At 47.0% G+C, this 13439-nt stretch overlaps 1 protein-coding gene across 4 annotated transcripts in view; it reads right to left on the minus strand.

Moving 5' to 3' along the window:
- Positions 1–1159: 1159 nt before the first annotated feature.
- Positions 1160–13439, minus strand: part of PSKH1 (protein serine kinase H1) — a 38289-nt gene continuing 26009 nt past the window's right edge. For 3 of the 4 annotated variants that reach the window (XM_040615031.1, XM_040615032.1, XM_040615030.1), the window contains exon 4: positions 1160–7953. In XM_040615031.1, the coding sequence (XP_040470965.1) occupies positions 7636–7953 (318 nt within the window). In that variant the 3' untranslated portion in view covers positions 1160–7635. The remainder of the gene's footprint in view (positions 7954–13439) is intronic. The other variant, XR_005831073.1, reaches the window with a different exon arrangement.

Here is a 13439-nt window from a genome sequence, read left to right on the forward strand (position 1 = left end):
AGACAAATGGTCTGGCCCCTATGCTTGAGTAAAAAAAAAAAAAAAAAAAAAAAAAAAAAATCACAAACAAAAACTTCTTAAGTGCAGCCCAGGGCTCAAAGTTTTAGTTTGGATGGGTAAAATTTAGCTTCGTGTAGTGGTTTTCTCTGCAGGGAGCAAGAGCAACTGGAGCAAACTCACAGCAGGGCCCTGGGGCTTGCAGAGAAACCTGTGAAGCTGCTGGCTCGGGCTCCTTTGCCCTGGAAAGCCCCTCTGGGACGTAGGGGAGAAGGGCACAGGGCTGAGCGAGCTCCTTGCAAACCTCCCCAAAGGCCAGCAGCAGCAGTTGGACCAGTACACACCGGTCCTACTGGTCTGCCTTGACATTTAGAGTGCTTGCACTCTGTGGTACCTGAAATAAAACCCACCCATGAAGGCAGCACTTTTTTGGCTTTAGTTAGCTCCTCAATGCCCTTACAGACAGCTGGATGTCAGTGATGTGGGGATGGGCCACAAGGGCAAAAGAAACTGGTGGCCACATGGAGCTTCAAACAGGAACTGATCAAGTGCAGCACTATGGGTCATTCGCTGTGTTCAGGTCGCTGTCACCCCTGCCACTGCTGAGATGGGGCCCCCAGTCCCTGCAAAATCACCTCCTTTCCAGGAGAGGGTGGTTCAGAAGGGGTATGTGTTTTTCACTTGATACAGGTTTTCCTGATGGTCCATAAAATGCACATCTGGATGCACAGAGTGAAACCAGAGAGGTGATGAGCTGCCGTGGGCAAACCAAGGTATTTCTATGGCCCAGCTTTCTATGGCTTGCAGCCAAAGAAAAGTGAACAAAATGTCCCAGAGCGCCTGTTCTGCCTCCAATGCCTGTTCTGCCTCCAAGTCCTGCCTTCCAGCCAGAGGCTGAGCACCCCACTCACCCAGAGCACCCCTGTGGACACCACAGCCCGGCATGAGGTCTGCCCCAGGCAGCTGCGTTAAAGAAACCAGCAAACTCTTTTACGGGCACTTTGGTACCTTCTTGTTGTGCTCCAAGACTGTATTAGAGGGGTGAGCAGCATCCTGTCGATGCGTTCACTGCCCATCGCTCCTGGCCTGGAAAGCGGTGCCTGCCAGCAGCCGGCCCACGGGCGATCCATGCACCAGAAGGAATGACAGCAGAGCGATGGGGTACACAGAATACATTTACATGTTTAGCAGACTGAGTACACAAAATAAATAATTCTGTACACTCTAATCATAATGTTATAGGCTAATTACAATGGTTCAGACCTCATCCTACAAGACAGACCTTAGTGTAAAAAACAAGACTCCAAAGGCAAGTCACAGAACTTGGTGCTTCTCAAAGCAGACCTGCTAAGAGATTAACGGGACGCAATCGGAGTTAATTCCAAACTGTTCCAACCCAGTACCGGAAATTTGGCGACCAAAAATAACAGCAAGTGCCAGAAGACCTCTGGCCCCAAGAGCTTCCCGGGAGGTGTCTTTCCGCAGTGAAAGGCAACAGGAAAACTCACGTTATCTGGGCATCCACACGGGAGCTGCTTGTTTCCGACACACCTCACTGGGGCCGTGGATCTCTCCCACGTTCAGCAGACACACACAGTGCAACAATATTTGCAACAGCAGCGAGTAGCTCGCTTGTCACACACGAGGGCTCTACAGTATCATCGTGCAGGGGAGGACAGCGGGGGAAGGACAGCTGCTCTGTCATCAGGCAGGCAGAGCTCCCTCCACCCCAGGGACACCAAGGGTGGAAGGTACCAAGCTCCATGATGCCACTGCCACTGTGCATCCCTGCTGCTTCACATTTTTTTTTGGCAAATTTACCACACAGTAAGGCACAGCTGACATGCAGGTACCTGCCCCTGGAGCACCCAAGAGCTGTGTTCTTAATCCAGGCTGAAAGAGGAAACCAAGTGGTCAAAAAAAGCACCAAAAACCTCCCAAGAGTGGCGTAGGCAGCTTGGGGCTGGGTATCTGGTGCCAAGTGGTACAGGCACTTTGTGATATTTTCCAGGATGAAGCCGAGCTGGTGAGAGGCCAGGACACAGCCAGCCTCCCTGCAAACCCCAGGGCTCACACTGCTGCCAGAGAATGGTTTTCAACCCCTCCAGAGGGTGTGATCCCCCCAAAAAGCCAACCTCTGTGTTGCTTTTCATAGTTTAGAAAACTAAGTCAAACAATCGAGATTTTCATTTAGCCACCTCAAACCTTCTGAATCTTTAGTATCACCACTTAAAGGAAGAATATGGCCCCACACAATCTAATAAGAGGCCTGTAACAGCCGTGCACCAGTTGTCCTTCGTGGTGCCAGATCACCTTGGGCTGAGCCTGCATTGCAGGATCCTCAAAGGGAGCCTTCTCCCACCTGCAAGGCACCGAACAGATGCTTTGACCTTGCTATGGGACTCACCATGGCTCCTGCAGAGCCAAGTCCAGAGTTGCTGCCCAGTAGTCCAGTTAACCATGACTCCTGTTCCAGTTTGTGCATTATATAAAAGTTGACTATATTAGTCCTTCAGCCAAACACCCAGGTAGAAAACAGGATTGAGAAATGGAGCAGGGTGTAAGAAAGAACGTGAATTACCAGAGGAGAAAATACCTGACCTAGAAGAAGAAAACATCCAAATTCCAAAGAAGTTAAGAGTTTGAGGGTTCATCATTTCCAAAACAGACAGCGCAGGCCCTGCACTGCAGCTGGTTTCCACATCACCACTGGAGCCAGCAGGTCAGAGCCCTTTTGTCTGGGCTTACACCCCTGACAAGGCTATAAAGCTGCCCTTCACGTACGGTTGTATGTTTCCAAGAACAACGCAGTCCAGGAACTGGCAGGAGCATCTGGATGCTGTCACAACCTCAGTGATAGCACAGACTTCTTCTGGATTGAAGAAGGGGTGTGTGTGTCTACCTCCACTGGGCTGACATGTTAATTTTCTAGAAGCCTGAGAAGGGTGAGAAGTAAATCGAACATGGACAAGTAATTGCTGGTTGAGCAAAATACACAGAAAAATACCTTACTTACTCAAAAATCTGGATGCAAGTGTGTAGACCACCTAACATTATTTCTGCAAAACCTTTTCACATTCATTTCCAATAACCCTCAAAAAAATAAAAATAAACAATTAAGGCATCAATAGGCCACATTCTTTGAAGCTGTAATTCTCTCCCCCAGGAGCACAGCCAAACTCCCAGGACAAAACGATGGGATTGTTTTACACAGTACTGCTAAGTTTCAAAAGAAAACCAACCATAATTCCCTTTACTCCTCAAAAATGCATTTCCTTGAAACAGAACACACCAGGAAGCAACACCTTGAGCTGCACCATTGTGTCTCGCGCTGGGATAAAATCCCAAACCTACCAATTCCAGCCTTGGCATCTTTAGGCTTTGCTTTCTCCTCGTGTCCCTTAAGACGCCTCCCCAAGGCAGGGTGCTGGCGAGCATCTCACTGAGACACCGGGGGCTGACTGCATGCGTCTTTTCCCCAGCAATCAGCATCCCTTCCAGTGAGTGCCTGCGGAATCACGCTCATCCCTTTGTGGGCTAAAATGCTGCTCTTCAGGATGAGTACAGGAGAAAACGGTGCCATGCTGAACACCTGGGATTGCAGGGATTGCAGGTGTGCTCCAAGACCATCACTCAGTACATCAAAACCAGATTCCTCTTTGTAAGAACATCTCACCCAGAAAGTGGGAACATAACTAGGGCTGTACTTGAACAAGGACACCTACAACTTGCCACTAGGTGTCATTCCAACTTCATTTTCATTGCATGAACAAAAGTACGGAAAACAAAAGCGCCCTGAGATTTGCACCTCAGCTAATAAAAAGTCTGCAGCTCAGCGATGCCCTGGAACAGGCATTTGTTACCTGTGTTCTCCTGGCTAATTCAGTACCAGAGAAAGTCTTCCAAAAAACCCTGTGAGCCAAATAAAGAATCACCAGTTAAAAGCCAAAGAAGGAGATTTTAAAAATTAAATGAAAGAGCAGAAAAAACATTTCAGACATTTTCACTTCCAAAATCCCCAAACAAGGCGCTCCTGAAAAATGTAAACTCCTGAGACTTAAGACAGATCAAGCACTGAGATGCTCCTGTGGAACATATATGAAGACAGATGATCAAGATAATTCACAGTGAAGAGCTTCTTAGAGGACACATTGAAGGCACCTAACTATGGCTCAAAATTACAGCACTTTGCCTGTCCCCAGACACCCCAGACCCAGCTGCAAAGGTGCCACAATTGCAAGCGTAAAAAGCACCCCAGGAACTGTTCTTAAGCTGACCTTGCAACACAGCAGTTGGACCATCACAGTCTTCCAGACAGAGTGAAAACAGAAAGATCACTGATGACTCCAAGGGACATCTGGACGGAGCTCTGCTCGTCTCTCCTCTGCCCACACATTATTGTCTGGGTGTAAGATTTCCTGCAAATACTGAATTTAGAAAAAGAAGAGCGATTGAGCCAAGAGTGCTATAACCAAACGATGGAAGGACAGCCCATAAAGATTTTCCCCATGTTTACACTGATTTTTCCATGCCAATAAAAAAACATTGCATTTGTGAAGAGAACTAGAGTTCTTTTTCTAGAAAACCCAAAGCCCCTTATGGGATGGACTCGGTCCTCTTTGGTGCAGTTCCCTAGCAGCAGGATGCCTGAAGACCACAGACGTCTCCATACCACAAAGGGGCAAGCTGCAGCTCTCCAGCATCACTCATGTAGGTAAGTGCCCAATTACTTCCCCGCCAGTGTCATCACAAAAATATGATGCTGGCTGGAACCTACATAGCAACATCTCGCTTCCCAAAATATATTTCACCCCAAACTCACCACGAATGACATCGCTCCCGACTTTTCCTGGTGAAAACCCAATTGCAACAAAGCAAAAATTGTCACAGATGAGAGGATTCCTGTTCTGCCTTGTAAAGGTGGAGAAACCAGCCTGGTCAGACCAAAGCTCAGCATCCTGACCTCCTCTCCACCTTCATTTATCCCCCACCCCACAAGAGAATGCAGGAGGGAACAGCTTGGGTAGACACCTGCACAACGCCTGTGCATTTTGATGGTCTAGTGGTTAAAGGGAAGTCTCAGGTTCAAGAGGTCTTGGCTCAGTTCATCAGTTTGATGTCCTCGCATGGGCAAAATACCTGTTTTAAGGATAAACAGGCAAGATAATCTGGGGTGGGCCATGAAAGCATCCAGGAGGTAAGAGATCACAGTGCCTGGGTGTGATGCTCCAAACATGTAGAAGACACTTTCAGTAATGGCTCAAAACCAGAATCCCTCAGAGAGCATCCTGCCATCTCTTAATGTACAAGCTAAGAACAATTTTCCAGTTGATAGTTCTCTTAGAGTAGTTGTTGCTTTTGGAGAGCTGTTTGCAGTAATATGAGGGGCACTGAACTGTTTACACAGCAAACGTGGCAAGCTGCCTGTTTTGTCAGAAATCACATCTAGTTTATAGTTCACGGTAACAAACCAGGGAGAACTACATGAGAAGGTAAAAGAAGCTGAAGAAACTTCTTTTGCAGTCCACAGAGTTGAAAAAACCCAGTTTTTAGTAATTCTGTTGTGATCTTTAATGTTGATGGAAGAAAGACTGTGTGTGACATAGTAGGATGGCCACTTGAGGAAGGGCAGCCTGAAAAGAATGCAGTTTTCAAAATAATATGCAACGATGCAAAGGATTTAGAATTCACCCCTGCTACATACACTGCCTGTCCACAGGTTTCCTCTGCTGTATTCCCTATCACACGCTTGGGCGCCCCAGGCTGTGCTCTTGGTGGTTATAGCCCATCCCTGCTTTGGGCTGGGAAGCACATCCCTAGAAATTCTTTTTTTTCCCTTAGCACAGAAAACTCAAGTCTTCTCCCCCTGAAGCAGCACTGCTCTGCTGTTTGCTGACCAGAAGTGGCTGTGGCTAGTGCAGTTAGAGCTCCCGGGAGATGTGACCAACCAACCACTTAAAACCTTGCTGACACTAAACCACAGCAGCAGAGACATCAATCCTGGATGGAAAGGCCATGCTCGCCAGCCCCTTGAGCTTGCACAGCCTGCACCTCTAGCCCAGAGCTAAGCAAGCGCTTTCCAAGCACACAGCATGAAGCAAACCATATGGCTTCATATGCAGTTTCAAGAACCAGCGTTCTCCTTCACTGCAGCTCTTGTCTCTGCTGGCACAAGAGGCTGAGCCCACCCTGAGACTGTGCCACCAGCCCCGCTTTATGGCTCTGACTAGTTGGGAAGGTATCTCAGCAGGCTTGCATAAAGCCCGGCTCTAGAGCCCTCACCTCCCCTGGGAAGCCCCTTTACAAGAAGCCCCCACAGGACCATCCAGCACAAAGAAACCCAAAAGGCAGCTTTCTCCTGTTGAATCTAAGGCACACCTAACAGCTCTAAGGTGTCTGTGCAACGTCTCCAGGGTACTGACACTGCTGACACTCTAGGATTGCACCTCCACTACTCAAGCCCCGACCCTGACGCTATGGAGCCGTCTGCAGCCACCCCAACTGCTCCCACCACCACTTCGCTGTCCCAGAGCAGGGATGGTGGCACTGGGGCAGAGCAGGCATGCAAAGCAGGGGAGCCCTGTAAAATCTGCAGACCGGGAGCAATACCTGGAACCACTGAAGTTCTGGTGAAGTGATGTGGTTGGTATTGCTAGTCTGAAGGGCACAGGACATGTAACAGGTCACAGGCATGACAGGGCCGTGTGGCACAGCAAGAACAAACCCTGCACGGGAAGCACTGGTCTTGCTACAAATAGGGGAAGGATAATTCAAGAGGGATAGCAAGGAACCCCTGAAAAACCTGCCCCGCCAAAGACATCTCTCTGCATAGCGTTCCTGCAGGACAATAATCCTCCTCCCACCCCTCCCTCAGGAGCACTCAAAGGAACTGGACTACAGCTCTGAGCTCACAGTACTGCAGCATGGCTGCCAATTTGCACGGTGGCTCTCGCACAGCTTGAGTAGCCCTTGATGTCACCAGGCGGGTGGCAGCCCTTGGGGGAAGCCTTGCAGCTTCCCAGCCATCATGGAAAACTGCTGCCTGGCATCACTTCAGCGAGGAACTGGTGGGCAGCACGCCGGTGAGTCAGAGCTATCCTACTCCTAACTGTTTGTGACTCATACCAGCTTCACTGCAAAGGCACCACAGAGTCTGACTAAAGCAGCTCAAAATTTGTGTATATACAACTTTTAAATACATATACACACCCTCACACACGTGTATGTGCACACACACATGCATGTACATACACATAAAGTGATTTTTTTTTGTATGCAAGTGAGAGAAACATAGCGCTCTGGAATTAATAAATAACTGTGAACAACCAAGCTCCTGGGCTACAGAAAGAGCTCTTCTCCCCACGTGGCTCCTTAATTTGTGTATTACTTGAGGCTCTGAGCCGTGCCCCTGTTTCTGGCACAAGACCCTGTGGCAAGCTCACAGGGTGGGATGGCCACCATGAGGTTCCCTTTCCTCTGCACAGGGGGACACCTCCTCATGGATACAGGGGGCACCTGGAGGGAGGGAGGGAGGAACCTGGATGTTCCTCACTGAGAGTGTGCACAGCAAAGGATGCTGCACACCTACACCACAGAGAAGACATCTGAAAAGACGCCTGGCAGGTCCCAGCCCAGTGTTCAGCCAGTGTACTGCTGCTGGTAGCGCAGGTTGAGCTCCCGCAGCTCCCGCTCCCGAACCCGCCGTGATTTGTTGGATTTGGTGGAGCGGCTGGAGCGGGTGGACTGTGCGGATTTGGTGCTCTGGCAGCGGGAAGATGCCCTCTTGAGAAGGTTTTGTGAGATGGAGCGGTGTAGATTCTTCATGGATGATGATGCTGCCATGCTGACCACCCAGGGGTGCTTCAGGGCCTGAAGGGCTGTCATCCTGTCACTGGGGTCCACCGTGAGCAGACGATCAATGAAATCCTTGGCCAGGTTGGACACACTGGGCCAGGGCTGAAACATGAAAGAGATCATTAGAAAGAAACATCCCAGCACAGGTCTGCTGATTAATTCCTCCCATGCCCAAAAGGCGCTTCAGGGCATTCTGGTTCTTCTGTTGTCTCTTTCACCCTCAAAATTTCCAAGGTGTAACCAACAGATTCTGCCCAAGGAAAATGAGACACACTTACTTCAAAAGGCTGTTAGAGGGAGAGGCTGAATTAGTGGGAAATGACTACAGGTGCATAGGTGCAGCGTGGGTCCCTCCAAGCAGCGGCGCTCAGCCCACCCAGTAGCTGACCTTGGATCCCAGTCCCCCCAGGTTCCTCAAGTGTACAGACACCTCCACACACACACATGCGATCTCAGTCAATCCCAAGACTCAACCATCACTGCAGCAGCTGGCTGGGATTTCCCTGGTCCCTCTGGCCACCAGACCCTCCTGCAGTCTCATCCTTGACCTTAGACACACACACACACACACACATCCCCAGCTCCCACATCCCTTCACCCCCTTGTCCAGCTCCACCTTCACCAGCAGTCACACACTCAGTCACATGCTTGCACACCCGTGCTTGCTCCCGTTGCTGTACCACAGACACACACAGGCTCCCAGCCTCCCACCTCACTCCCATCACCTTCCAAAATCATCCAGCTATTACAAAAAGAACTGTCACTGTATCCCACTGAAGACCCTCCCCAATCCAAGTGCTCTGTATCTGATGAGGCCATGACTGCTGGAGTGCTAGCTGTACTGCTCACAGAGGCTGGATCCTCGCACCAGACCCCTGGGGTTCTATTCTGACACTTCACTTTAAGGTGCACATCTAGCGAGCCAGCACCGACCTCTGCATCAATCCTGAAGCAAAGACTAAGGAGAATTTTTCTGCTGTGGTACTCTTGTCTCACTCCCACATGGAAATCTAGGAGATGTTGCTACTGCTCAGTCCTGGAACAGCCAACTCTGCCCAGCTGGAAACAGTCCCATAGAACAGTCTGAGTATATATAAATATTAGAGATAAGGAATTTCCAGGAATGCTTACCAAGGAAAGGGGAAGGGATTTTTTTACAAAATACTAGCTTTAAAGAAACAAGCTCAAAGTAGTTAATTAGCCCTTAATATATTTCTCCTATATCCCCCAGTACGCCAAAGTATAGCCATAAACAAGACAAACACCTACAGCCACGCATGCTGCAATTGCTTAATTTCTGACAAAATACCGTATTTGTGCTAACGTGAGAACATCACCTTTAGCATGAGGTGAAGGGTGGGCTGTGGACAAAGCTAGGAAGAAAACTGGCAAACTCCACAGTAAGGCTGGAGTGGAGGTGGCAGTATGGCTAGCATACAAACCCCAAGTGTCGAATGGACACTGGCAAGAGCAGGTTTCTGCAGTCGCTGCGTGTTGTGTGGGTCTCACCCTTCCTGAAACCACCACTATTGACACATCCTAAGCAGCGTTAAAAAAAGCCTGAGCAGATTCATGCAACAAAGTGAAGATTCAATACAATAACGGAAACAGCATATGTGGCTAAAAAAGGAAAAGGCTGCTATTCTCTGTCTTTCTTCTCTTCGTTTTGTGAGGAAGAAAAGAACCCAGTTATTTTAAAATTCAGGGTCCACCAACAGTACGGTCAGATATGATTACCTCTTCTTGTGCATAAGGTTTAAAAAAGGTATGTCCTGATTTTTTTGAGGTTTGCAATTTATTGCTACTGAAAGCAATTTTCTCTTCCAAAAGACTCAGAGGCACCAGGCAGGAGAGCCAATCCACAGGAGGATTTTATAATGAAAGGCAAGGTGCTCAGTTACAGCACTGCTCCCTGCCCCGGACAGTCAGTGGCATGGCCAGGAAAAAAGAACTGAAACTCCAGCTAAGGAACCGGCTGCTAGAATGACCAGGGTACAGAAAGTCTTATTTTACAAGCGATGACTAAACCAGCCCAGCTTACTCAGTTTAGCTAAAGTGGGATATACAATCACTGTCAATAACTGGAAGAGAAGAGAGTGAAAATGACATGAACTACTTGATATAAAGAAAATATTGGTACATGAGTAAAAAACTGCAAGCGTTCCTGAATGTATTCAAGATAGAGATGGAAATACTTTGAGCCAGAGTGCTCAGGAAGGAAGCACAGCCTTCTCCTGCGGATCAGACACCACTTCTGCGCTTTGAAATCACATCCAAAATCCACTCCCCTCCACGTTTCAAGAACAAAATCAGTTAATAAAAAAAAAATCCTTAAAATTCAAGCTTTTCTGTTTCCTGCTTTCAGATATAACTAGTTTGTCATGACCTGCATTAAATCACTTTCTCTTAGCTGACGAAACGCATTTGGACAGTGAATGTAAGAAAAAAACAGGCGCTTGTTAGAATAGCACAATCTTTGTCCCTAAAAAGGGACAATCTTTGATCAGAGACTTGTTATAGTGTTCATTTATAAAGAGGATAAATAAAATAGCAAAAAACCTTTTCAAATGTAGCAAAAACTACAATAAAGGTTACAATTGCAATTGAACACACTGGTCTGTTTTGCAGAACTACGGACCCTTTGAAGAGCTCAGCCTTTATGTTATTTATAGCAACAGAACCAAAGGGCCAAATCTGCCATGGGGCGATCTAAATCGTGTTTCAAGCCTATAGATTTCCTACCAGACTTCTGGATAAGGCACTTCCTTTGTTAAATAACAGTGAAGAGAATCAACTTGCTGTGTTCGGTCTTTATCGGCATAACCTCAGGTAACACCAGGGCCGTACCTGCCAGCACATGAAACTCCACACCTCCAGCTACGGACGGCCTTTGGCTTCTCTCTTCCACAGATGGACGCAGCTGATCAACACCCAACAAGAGGTTCTGCCCCCACTTTTACCAGGCTAGCCTTCAAAAACTTTAAAAAAACACTGTTCTGTAGCTTGTTTTTTTTTTTACTCATTTATCAGCTACTCACATAGTTAAACCCACAAATTCATCATGACTCATCCACAACCCATTAACTTCCAATCACTTCTTACCTCGTCCTCCTAGCAGAACAGAAAGCTCACCCCATTCTGTCTCCTTCATAGAGGACTCGTTTTCCACTCCCCAAATAACACTAATGAGATGCCTAGGCTAACCATATGTCTACGCAGTTTACTGACTTTAACTCAAAGTGGTATTATATGTTGGTGAAAATTCTACTCTCCTGGCAATAACTATTTAAGAACTCTTTACCACCATTTTCATTATTGTTGCCAGTGATTGAGATGACTGAGATACCTTGAAACAGCTTTTGTCCCACTCAGATAGAGAAAACACATTTACACAACTCCAACCCTGTTGGTTTTTCCTGGGATGTTTCTTCTCATCTTATCTAAAACCTTTTACCTTTCTGAATATTGTCCCTCACAGAGATACAATCATGCCAGGATCTGCATCCTCTCTTTTTCTACTTAAATCCACAGAGATGCAAGAGATGCACTCAAATGAAAAATACATGAGGACTGACAGAACAATACTTTTCTGGGAAATACACCTCCAGGACACGCAGGAAAGCATTATTTCCTCTTGCACATGTTAGTAACGGCACCGGCCTGGACCTTGAGGCAACCTGAGAGCTACTTTGCCATCCAGATGCATTCAACCTTCAGTAAACCGATGGCTGTCCAACACAGAGCAGGAGATTCTGGAGGGTGAAATGAGACTCTAAACACCAGGAACAATATTACTTCCATCATTCCAAGTCATATTAAAAGATGGCCAATGTGGTAATATAGAATTTGAAGAAATCCATGAAGAACTTATCATTCTGAAAACCTACGAACTGTAAATAACCAGCCTGAGCCTTGAGAGGCCTGTGCATTGCACCAGCCCAGTTTAATGAAACCTAAAGAACAATAAACTCCAAACAGGAGCAAATTGGATTTCTCATTATTCCAATTACTCTAGTTCCATCAGAAACATTGAATATGGAGTACTTGCAATTAAATTTTTCTTCTGGTCAGCAAACATAAATCAGTTTATTGATCTTTTTATGCAGCCAGAGATTTTATCTGCTGCACCATACACATCTTTGGGTTTATTTCACTGAAACCTTTTCTTTAAAAATAAGTGAGGCTGCATGCTACTGAAGCACTGAGTGGAATGAATGTAGCCATTTTCAACCCTGGTCCCTGGAGAAACATATCCACTCTCCAGAAACCTTGCATCAGTTGGCAAAACAGCAGTTTTAACTTGGCAAAACCCCAGGACCCCTTCCAACTAATACTGCAAGGCAGCAGCAGGAGCTGTGTAAGAGCTGAGGAAGGCTGACACTGGTGTGTTTGGGGAACACCAAGAAGGACATGAGTGCAAGACACGAGGTGCACTCACATGACAGGACTGAAGCAATCTAGATGAGATTTTGCTCCTCTGAAGAGAAAGAGAGAATGGCTTGGAAGGAAAATGCTTCCATCCAGTGGCCATGAAACACTGCATCAACTACACCCCATCAGAGAGCCTTGCCTTTAATCTCACTGCTGCACTGACAAGTTCCTTTCTTTTGTGGCACAAAAATACCACAAAAATTAAGAGAAGTCACCAATACTTGTTCACCTTGCACTCCAGTTCCTCTATGAACTGATGTCAAATGTAATGCAGTTTGAGTGTAACTTCTGTGCTGTTCCCTGTTAGACTACACTCCTCCAGAGGGTAAGGTACTGCAGTTCTGTTCTCTTCCTACATATCTTTAAAAAAAAAAAAGTAGAACAGCCATATTCTGAGCAGGCCCTCAGTGGTACTTGCTGAGTGCCAGCAGAGACCTCCTACAGGTGACCAGCTTTTCAATCAACTGCAATCAGGTCCTCTGTCTGGGATAGCTGGTGCAATACCCATTTCACAAACCTTATTTCTCAGGAGACAAACACTGGACAAACTAGTTTAATGCTGGAGACTACTGGCCCTCATGTTGGAGGACTGAACATCCCCTGGAAAGTAATGTCTGTCTGTAACTCCAGAATTTAGCAGAGTGGCTAACACCACGATCCAGCAGAATTAAAAAAAAGGAAAAAAAAGGGGGTGGGGCAAAGAGCTGCAGTAAGTAAACCCAAACAGCTCACCCTACAGCAGAAATAATGAGGGTCCCTGCAACAACCAAGGGAAACAACAGTTTGTCTTTACCCTCCAGTGCAGGCTCAGCAGAGTGTGAAGGAGGGTACCTTACCATCATCTTGCTATCCTTTATCTAATGATCAAGAAGCACTGGTGAAGACTTAACAGCTCATGCTTACAGGACAACAGCTCTAAGGCACTCTCCCCTCTGTTCACCAGATGGGAGCAGGACTGCTGGGTTTCTGAGATCAGAAGAGATGAGATGCAGTAAAGCCTAGTACTACTATAAGCTGTAATGGATCCTTACATTACAGAAAACCAAAGCAAAACAAACAAACAAACAAAAAAATCAACAAAGCCACAACCTACCTAGTAACTAGCACAAACTTTCAGGCATGCAGAGATCCCTAGGAGGCAGGAAAGCCTGCTGAAC

Source organism: Falco naumanni, chromosome 15 (assembly GCF_017639655.2).
Source record: "Falco naumanni isolate bFalNau1 chromosome 15, bFalNau1.pat, whole genome shotgun sequence".
Taxonomy (NCBI): domain Eukaryota; kingdom Metazoa; phylum Chordata; class Aves; order Falconiformes; family Falconidae; genus Falco; species Falco naumanni.